General features: G+C 37.0%; 1 protein-coding gene across 2 annotated transcripts; it reads right to left on the bottom strand.

Moving 5' to 3' along the window:
* Nucleotides 1–387: 387 nt before the first annotated feature.
* LOC147411642 (protein argonaute 16-like) lies at nucleotides 388–9608 on the bottom strand. Of its 2 annotated transcripts, XM_086450738.1 has the most exons (23): nucleotides 9102–9606; nucleotides 7430–7667; nucleotides 7126–7331; nucleotides 6813–7028; nucleotides 6581–6717; nucleotides 6412–6509; nucleotides 6224–6321; nucleotides 5904–6075; nucleotides 5696–5812; nucleotides 5509–5616; nucleotides 5325–5387; nucleotides 5135–5248; nucleotides 4889–5054; nucleotides 4693–4805; nucleotides 4435–4572; nucleotides 4211–4341; nucleotides 3885–3950; nucleotides 2869–2932; nucleotides 2317–2428; nucleotides 1736–1809; nucleotides 1112–1206; nucleotides 990–1021; nucleotides 388–874 (listed from the first exon to the last, which is right to left on the bottom strand). In XM_086450738.1, the coding sequence occupies exons 2-23, from the start codon at nucleotides 7646–7648 to the stop codon at nucleotides 699–701; spliced, it is 2715 nt and encodes a 904-aa protein (XP_086306864.1). In that variant the 5' UTR covers nucleotides 7649–7667; nucleotides 9102–9606; the 3' UTR covers nucleotides 388–698. The 2 variants fall into 2 exon arrangements, 1 of the variants encoding a protein (XP_086306864.1); XR_015180580.1 differs by lacking the exon at nucleotides 388–874 and having other exon boundaries at nucleotides 2832–2932; nucleotides 9102–9608.
* Between the last annotated feature and the right edge of the window lie 765 nt (nucleotides 9609–10373).

The following is a 10373-nucleotide window of genomic DNA, read 5'->3' as shown; positions in this document are numbered from 1 at the left end:
CTTTGGAACCAAAAGAATCTCTCTGAAACTCCATTAATCGAGGGGGGCAAAGAGGGTAACCAATCTGTATTTGGTAATACTCACAAAAAAAAAAAAAAAGAAACCCACAAACCATTCAAAATTAATTCAAATTGAGTTAATAAAAAAATAGAAGAAAATTTTGATGGAGAGAGCTAAGAACCTTAGACATTAGAAACTGATTTAACAACTATATCAACGAATTCAGATCCCCTTCCAATATAAGGCAAAAACTAACTTACCCAAGAGAGTGAGAATCCAAAACACAGAAACAACAGTACATAGAGAGCATTTAAGACAAATTGGATCAACATATCTTCCTTCATCAAGAAAATATATCCTGCCTTTACTAATATAAGTTCCAAATAATGAGAAAACATGAACCTTGATATGGAAGATTTAACTGTATCCATCACCATCACGACAAAATATGCATCTATCTGAACTGTCTAGAAGTAACTGCTCGTCACATCTACACTTGTGCTCCGGGAAATTTCAACCAACAACAAAAACAAATTTGGGGGGTCAACCACAATGTATATCACTGTCCAACTATTTACCAAGAAAATGGGGTTGACCATAAACTGCATATACCACCCCAACTATTTACGCCACCAAATAGTCTAAATCTACACTATAAATGAAACAAAAGAAGAGCGAGAACCAATGATTTCATAACCTCAACAAAAAAACATGGAATTCTTAACATTCTCATGCAACCTTGGGAGTGCAGGAAAAGTCACAGCCCCTGCTGATGTGACATCTCCATGTCCTGATGATGAATCCGAGAAATCCTCAAATTTGATGAACTGTCCCATCTGTTGAGCAGCGAGGTGTGCATAGCAGATTGGTGCCACTGGAGAAGAAAAGTGGAGTTAGACAAAAACATCAATCTGAACCAAAATTGACGGCAAATAATTCACTTCATATTGGTATCTCTATAAATAATTTTACGAATGGACATAAGTTACCAATTGAGATTGCTGTAGTGCTACGCTGGTACCTGAATCATCCCAATAGAAACAAGTTACATCCTTTGCATGGTTTAAAATGGTAATTACATAAAGGGGAGGATTTGAGGTTGTGTGCTTACACATAGGAGAGCGAGTGGACAAGTTTTTGCAGATCATCAGCAGAGAACCCAATCTCATCAAGCAAGACATGGTAGTGTGCCGGGCGGGATGTTCCCTATTCGATGCATGGATGCAAAATAAAAATAAATTACGTGAGGGATGAAAGCAAAGAATCCAAAAGGTAGACTACGATTGTCATCCAAATGGCTCATCAAAGGGGATGTTCCCTATTCGATGCATGGATGCAAAATAAAAATAAATTACATGAGGGATGAAAGCATAGAATCCAAAAGGTAGACTACGATTGTCATCCAAATGGCTCATCAAAGGGGTTTCATGTGAAACCTTGACCATCATTCTTTGGAAGTCCAACAAAGGTGATAAAAGAGCATGTAATCAAGTTTTTTTCCTAGGAGAGTCCCGAATCCATGATGTAAGGAAACAACAACATTTCTACACTGGCAATGTAGAGTAAAAAGAAGCACTAGATGGTTATGGGACTCACACCCAAAGATGTGTGCGAAAATGTGTAACATGGTGGTCCTAGGATTATTTGACTTGGACACTCGACATTCTCTATCCAAAAATAAATTACAGGAAAGAAGAATTGCAATTAATGAGCATATATACACATGGGAACTTACAATCATTCCTGCATGAGCACACATGTAAAAATCATAATTTCTTGGATGCACAATTTTTGTATCCACCACCGTCCCTGTATTTGAAGATGAATATATAAATAAACCATTAAAAAAAAAAAGAAGCAAAATCACCTAGTACAGCTAGCATTCTGAATCAGTGCAACCATGACTATATATAGTCAAAAGGTCATATGTACCGAAGGACCATTTGGGCCAACACATCAGCCCTCTAGGGTCCAAGGTTTAGATTAGTTAAAAAAAGTCTGGTCCAAGGCTTCAAAAATGGACATCCACTGAAATCCCAAATTTATAATGCATCGACTAATGGTGAAAAAAATATTTTTTTTATTAGAGTTCTTAAACTTTTGTGCTCTACATCCATGTGGTACCCAATCCTGTTTTTGGGTGCCATGTGGATGCATCCCACACACACACGTCATGGACATCCTGATTTTCTATGTTATATAGAACTAGATGTAATCACCGAAATTCAAGATATTCTCCATAATGTGAATATTCCACCAAAAAGTTCTGTTTTAGTTCAAAATGAGTAATATATATCGCAGGAGGGAGTAGCAGACCAGCTGGAACATTTTCGGGGCCCCCGGCTAGGAATAGCTTTGTGTGGTGGTTTTTCTGACCCACAATAACTGTAAACTTTGGAAGCCAATTCTCTCCAAGGTGCCGAAATGCCTGTGACAAGGAAAAAAAACTTCAGAAATTCAAAATTGGAAATAGTTAAGCATGATGGTGCACATAAGGCCCCTGTTGCATTAACTCCAAGAATGGACTACCATCCAGATGGATGCAAGTGTGGAATACATGAAGAATGACACATCAACTGCTTGATATGTCCAACCTATGAGATCTCTCTTGCACCAAAAATCAGGGTGATTGAATGTCCTTAAACATCGTAATCCTTTAAACTAAAAATGTGTAACGTAACTTTTAAGAGTGGATGGTTAAGATCATCCAATTGAGACCATCAACGATCTCCAAGGTTGACCAAATGTATATAGATATGCATGTATAGAGCATCCTTAGGGTCTAAAGGAAGTGCCTGATATGTGCTACAACCAACCACAGTTTTCCTTACAAAAGAAAGAAAGAAGAGTCCTTGCAGCCAACAGCACCTTTATGATTTGCTCCAGCTCAATGTTCAAAACTTGGTTAAATTGTGATTCGCTCACTCCATCGCTAAGAGAGAAAACATGACACTTATTAAGACAGATGTATCAGATGCATAAACAACGAGTGACACTCAGTCATCACATAAAAAAAGGACAGGACTATCAAAATATCAACAATGGTTCATTGAATCCATTAAATGTCATTAATGAACGAGAAAAGAAGAGAAACAAAATATTAGAACATGTCAACACGTTATTCAATAGTAAAAAAAAAAGTCAAACTGAGTGTTCATGCATGGACTTGAACCAAAGTGTGCAACAATATAAACACAATGGTAATTGAACACAAAAAATAGTGACTGGGACTTGAGAAGAACCCAAGTGGTGAGAGAATAAAAGAAAGAAAGTAGAAACTGTCATAAGCATATATATTATGAGTGTATAATAACATAAAGAAGGACAATAAGCCCAAGATCGACTTCCCTATGTGAACATGCTAGCCTTCTAAATTTTTTTATTTATAAGAAAGTGGGTCAATGGTTAGTAATTAGTAGGTGAAGGCAAGTTTTGAACAATGGTTGTGGTGTCAACATTCACAGATGTTAACAAACTTAGGAAGCTGGCACCTTCGCTTTCTTCATCTTAGCTCTTCTATCAGACCAAATTCTCTCTCAAATTAATAGAAGCCTTTAGTAAGACTATTGCCCAGTGTCGTATATGTAAAACAGCATGCATAGAACAGAAAAGACACACAGCAGTCGGCAAGAAAACAATTCAAAGTTTGATATACCCAATAATCTCTACTTGTATCTACAAAATGCAAACTTTATTTTTGAAATACAAGTATTTATTTATTTATTGAATGACAAGTTGCAGAAACACTAGTATTGCAGAGAATGAAAACCAATCAAAGAGAAATGAAATATCAATTGAATCCAAAATTTAACCATTTAGCACAAAGCACAGAGATAAAAAACAGACATAATTGAAAAGTGGCCCATCAAAGATTGTAAATATACCGAAAGATAATGATCTGCCTGGGCTTCTGTCCCTTACTTGTTTGATAAAATTCAATCAGCAACTCCCTGAAATCCAAAGCAAAGCCCATCTTCAGCAACAAGGTGGAGTTAAAACACCAAATTGTTTGAACTTGCAAAACTAAAGATCTACAAAACCCATGTAATATTTAGATAGGGAAAGCGCCATTGTATCCGATTAAAACAACCAGCTTATAATAATAAGATGACACAATAGTGGTAGTGGTAGTGGTAGTGGTAGTGGTAATGAAAATGGTAACATGATATAGAAATAGTAGTAGTAATAGTAGAGTTGTTTCAAAAGCGACCTAATAATGCCATCATCCTCCCCATTTGGTAGTGGTTTGTACAAAGAGTCAATCATCTCCACCTTTGGGGACTGTGTTCGTACAGATGCCCTGTACCTTGAAATCAAGGGCCAAGATCTTGAACCAACAACCTGAGAATTTCAACAAGATGCATCAGCAATGTCAGTTAAGCACTAGCAGCCCAACTGAAAGGAAACAATACTGCAAGGGCATGGTGGGATTACAGCGGCTATGGAGGGGATGTGTGATTGACCGGGAGACCCATGAGAAACATCCATTCCTAAGATCATAGTCGGAGTTTCATTGATAAGCGGAATACATGGTGCATGCTCAATGGACAATAAAGAGTTCACACCCCCAAGCTGCAAAAGGAAAGAAACAAGTACAGGAGATAACAAAAAGAAATGAATAAGGGAATATCATAAGGGAATGGGGGGGAATGACAGATTGGATATGTACAAAAACTTTCAGCTCCAATTTACCTTGGAATTGATTTTCAGTAGAACATTTGTGAGGTACTGATCATTAATTTTCGTAGGGGCGATGCACTGTGTGAAGATTCCCATTTCATGAAGGTTCTTCTTCTTCCAAGGTCCTAGATAGTGGGAAAATACAATTTTTTTACAAATGAACTGAAAAGAAAAGAAGCAAATCTTGGAAAATAAGTTAAAATTCTACCGTATATATCACAATTTTTTCGCTCCGGCAAAACACAAAGTAGAAATTCAGGAGGTCCAGGGAGCTTTATCCGGATCTGTTCGAACATCTTTTCAACTCTTACAACAGCACTGGATCTCCTCCACTGGGGATCTTCCTCAATCAATGAATGTGGACGGTCAATATGCTGCAGAGAAATGATGCATAGATAATATATAAGTCGATGAAACTAAGAATGCAACACAACATAAAAATGATTTAACCCACAATTCCTTTATTTCTTCCACAGTTAATTAGCTCCCGAGAAAGATGACTGGTCTCACAACGCGCGGAGAAGTTGACAATTGCCCACCGTTTGATTTCAATTGGTGTCAATAGTTTCTGCAAAAGAGAAAAAACTTGAGTTCAATCTTATAATCGAAGAACACAGCACACTTGAAGAGAATAAATGAATTGCCTTGTTATTGAAGTTCCATCGCCCATTGCGAGGGATGCAATCTTCACTATTGCCCACTTTCAACTGCAATTACAAGGCAAAACACAAAAATGAGGGCATTGGATGTCACTTAAAAAAGTGAAAGAAAACATCAAATCACCATAAATGAAGAGGAGGAGTCATGAGAAAGAAAACAGAAATTCACCGTTGGAGCATTCAGAACTCGTCCATCAACTTGAGTCAGTTGTTTGTCAATGGAAATACCGCAAGAAGAAAGGATTGGGTCTTCATCATAACGGTAGTTCCTCATAGCCTGCAAATTTGAGCAAGTACATAATGAAGGCCTCAAAGTAAAACAGAAAATAAATCAAGGTAAGCACAAAGACACCCACATCTGTCACGGTCCGTATACGCTCTTGAGGTTTTTGCCTCGACTTTTCAACTAAGGAAGATCTCTGCATAGAGGATAACGCCTTTGTATAGCGTTGCAGAGAAACCAATGAACAGAGCTGTAACACAAAAAATAGAAAGAATAGGGATTATTAAAAAAAATAGAGTCAAAGTCATGTCATGGACACAAAGCACAAGCATCTTACTGACCTCCAATGGAAGATAATTGGGTCGCTTTGGTTTCCCAACATCAAGACATGGCATGCATGCAGAAGTTGTCAATTCTATCTTACGGTGTTGAGAAAAATAATCATAAACAGTAATTTCAACAGCTTGGCCTTCATCATTGCCACCATCTCCACTTTTTACTTTCAATGGGAAACTATAACCACATATGCAACCAGATTTGGATTTAGTCAATAAAAAGAAGGATAAATATTACATAAGAATAATGTAATTGCCATCATCACTTATCATAGATTAAGAACGCTAAGGGCAGTGAAAGAAACAGTAATAAAAATAAGCAATACAATTGCTTGTTGCAAGGCTGCTCGCTGAGTCCTATGATCTTGAATTCCATATTGCTGTGAATCGCCTTAACCCTCAAGTTCTTCAGCATTTTTTTGGCCTGCACACACCCAAATGATACAGGATGACAACATGAACAGAAAATAAGCAAATAAGAATTGAGAACTAAAACAGTAACCTATTTTCTTACCCTTCCCCAGTCAATCTGGCGGGGATCCCTCACATTCTGGTTGGTAAGTAAGAAGTCCAACACAGGACCAGGATTCAAGATCATTGTCGCAGACACATCTGCAAAAAGAAGCAATCAGTAAAGCAATAAAAATGAAAAATGGATGGAAATATAGAGACGAGAGCCATACCCATATTCAAGGACAAACCACCCTGAGTGGTACGAAAACTTGAATGGAATCCCCGGCAGGCTGTAACCCCACCACCTACATTAACGAAGTTCCTCACATCATCATGAAAAAAGGATTGTCGGACTAGAAGGCATCCCCTGTGCTCAACAAACCATAGTTTAATAAATTAAGAGTTCCAAACAACAAAAGAACAATAACAGAAACAGTTAACAAATCAATAACAATTACCCACCTCTTAGCCGCTTGCTGCCTCAGTATAATATCAAGCACTCTCAATGCATCTCCAGTGTTCTCTGCTTCATTTCCTTTGAGAGTTAAAGCAATTGACTTCATGGGAATCTTTGCAGCAAAGCTGATTTCTACGTTAAAAGTCTTTGATTGAAAAGAACGCTTTGATCGCTTTCTATCAACTTCACTGGGACTCCCATTCAAACCAGGACTCCCATTACTGATAACCCAAAAACCCACAAGGAAACAATAAAAATCTTGCAACGACTAACTGCATAGCAAGTCAAACAAGGGGGAAAAAACAAAAAAAGACCAACCGTTTAGCAGATGACTCCTCTAACACCACAATGAACTCAGATTTATTTTGGGGAAGAGGACCAACTGTGAACAAGCTTTTCTCTCCATCATATGCAAATTGCTTCCCTGCAATTTCGGAAGAATAAGTTTGGTAAAGTTTATCCATTACTTTTCTCCCAATCCCTTTTCCTTCAACAGCTCGTTTATCCGCATAGGTAATAGAAACCTGCATAGTTACAGCTCATAAGTTTTCATATTCAACTGCAGAAAACCCAAAGAGAATCTTTTATTTTATCTTTTAAAAAAGGCTTATCCTGAACATACACTGTACTGAAAGAAAACCCCGTCAGGGACACCAAGTGAAACTCTGAAGTGATTAGTAAGCAATGATATGCGGCGTCCTTCACTTCCAAAACCACACCTACTGATTGCCACACGTTTCGGCGTTTCCACTAGCTCTGGCGTCACATTTGGTAGTATACTTGAAGGTGAACAAATTGAAGGCAAAGCTTGTCCTGCTTCCTCTCTCCCTGCCTTCTCCATCTTTGACTTGAATCACTCCCTAAAAAAATGTAATAGAAGAAAACAAGAATTCTTAACTCAGAACCAATCTGGATACACTATTGATTGCACAAATAGCATAAACGATCTATCAATGTATACTGTAGCTAAGTAAATACTAAGACCCAAAAGTTATCAGAGTATAATGAACTGATCCAAAACCGCAGAAACACATACACCAAGCATTACTTACCAAGTAAGTATATGAAACCATTGTACAAATGGCAAAAGGGTCTTCATTCTTAGATGAATTGTAGAAGAAATTTATCTCAAGTCAATAAAGAAATAAGCATGAGAACAAAGAATCAACTATAAGGTGGTTTAACAACACATAAAAGTGACAATTAATAGAGGGAGCCAGATTGTGGAATCAAAAGTGATGGACAAACGATGGTTTAAAATATTGGAATGTATCGGCCGATACATATCGGTATCAACCAGGAACAATACGAAACATTGACTGTTTCAGGAATGTATTAGAATGTATCGATTTGTATCAAATGTATCAACTGATACTGTGTCAGTATTCTCACTAAGCGAAACATTCAATCGATATGACATTTTAAACCTTGGGACAAACAAACTGTTGACGGTATACTAAACACATAATGGGCATAAGCTTTAAGCACTTAAGTACTTTCCAGAGGGAGAGGTAAATAAAGAACAAATTGTAAATAAAATCTGATGAATTCGAGTTTGCCATTAACAAATAAGAAATCCAGATGGTGATAATTTTTCAAGAAACACAAGGTACCTATGCAACCCTTGAACGGTAATACAGAGTAAGAAAATCACGAAGCAAATCTTCAAGAGCATCAATTAATAAGAAAAAAAAATAGAAAATCAAGAGGAAACAGCTCGAACCACATTATAAACCGTGAGATCAAACAGAAAATGAGATCGTACTCGTACTGGAAGTGAATTAAATTAACAAACAATGCACACCGAAAGCTTAGAAACCTATTAAACTTATAAAACCCTCCAGACGAGTAAATAAAACATGAAAAAACTTCTTAAGATGAGGTACAAGCCATGAAACAAGCTTATATCAGACCACGATGCCAGATTTTGAAAGATCGAGCAAGAATTAAGTGAAGTTTTAAAAGAAAATCACACAAATTACCACACACACACACACACAAAACGCATCAAACTAACCATACTCGACAATGCAGATAGTAGATTTGTCCAGAGAAGCTAATAAATCAACGAAGAAATCAGAAACGTAGAGACTCAAAACAAAGGTTAGTTTGATACTTTTTGCTGACGAAATCATAAATCGACTCAGAAATCACATTGAAATCTCAAATTCATTATCGATTACGTGCCTTTAGAGATACAAAATCAGAAACATAGAGACTCAAGACCTTACGACTTAAAAGAAAATCATCGTAAATTTCAGAAAGAAAATATGTAGAAACAGTTAAAATCTCACCTGCGAAAGGCTTCTAATAGATTCTCTAGGGTTTCTCGACGAGAACAAGAGAAGCTGAGCCCCAGTTCTTCTTCTTCTTCTAACTCCTGTCAACGAAGTAGAGAAGACGAAGCATAATGGAGGGAAAATGAAAAGCGCCCTGTATAACGAATGGTTTTAAAACTCGCTTTGACATCTCGTCTCGGACAATCGAGACCGAGTCGTATCGGATGAAACCTCCGATTTATTCAATGACACAGTGGGCTGAGTTTTGAGAAACACATACGACTTGTAAATCCGTCTCGTTGGTGGAGGATACGAGACGAATCGGATTATAACCAATAGTAAGAATAATTATACAATGCATCGCACGAAATTAAACTTGAGTAGTGATCTCTATCATACACCGTTTGTTTCCCAATCAATCATTTTAGGATTTCTGTGTTTCGCTGAGATTCTGGAAGAAAAAAAAGGGGGGAAATTTGGGTTTAAAGGAGAAATTGGGAACTGAAAGGCGAGAAGGGGTTGGGTTCGTCGTACTCTTGTTGGGGGTGATAAAACTTTTTAAGTCTGGTTAAGCTGGACGACGATTACTTAAGAAACAATTTAGTTACCTGCCACGTGTAAACTGATATTTTGGAGCCCTACCTTCCACTATCCCATGTGTAAGTGGCAGGTTCTACTCTTTTTGATGGACAAGCTTTGTATGGCTGAGTTTGATGTGAACTGTCTTTAAATTATATAAACCGTAGAACCGAATGTAATAATACAGTTAGCGAATCAGGAATTTTGTTGCAACTGTGTACGTTGTACCATAAAGTGATAATACATCGTTAGTGCTCGTGATTTTATCGTTGAGATTCCTTTAGGATGAAAGAAAATCCAAACTAAAATGTAAATATTGCAATTTTGTAGAAAATGATCATGAATTATATTAAATTTAATTGCTAAGGGGGGGTGTTTTATTTTTGGTATCAATCACTTCTACTTAGCCTTATCTCATTATATTATAATAACAATAGTCAGGATATAGGCCATTTCATCTTAAGATTGAAGTCACTCTCACATATGTTGATCCGCCAAATATATTTTGTGAAAATTTCTCTTTAACACCTGATTTTCTTGCTAAGTGTGTATGAAATGGGACATAGAGACAGTTAGAGGGGGAATGATTGTTTTGAAAATTTAATGTGAAGAGATCTTTTAGTAATCGGCCAATGAAACACAACGATGAAATTCAAATGTATATATAATAAAATACAATAATGAACCATGCTCATTTGTCTCAATAAT

This window comes from Akebia trifoliata, chromosome 1 (assembly GCF_017979445.1).
Source record: "Akebia trifoliata isolate Shusen 1 chromosome 1, ASM1797944v1, whole genome shotgun sequence".
Lineage (NCBI taxonomy): Eukaryota > Viridiplantae > Streptophyta > Magnoliopsida > Ranunculales > Lardizabalaceae > Akebia > Akebia trifoliata.
This window is presented reverse-complemented; position numbering and strand designations above follow the sequence as displayed.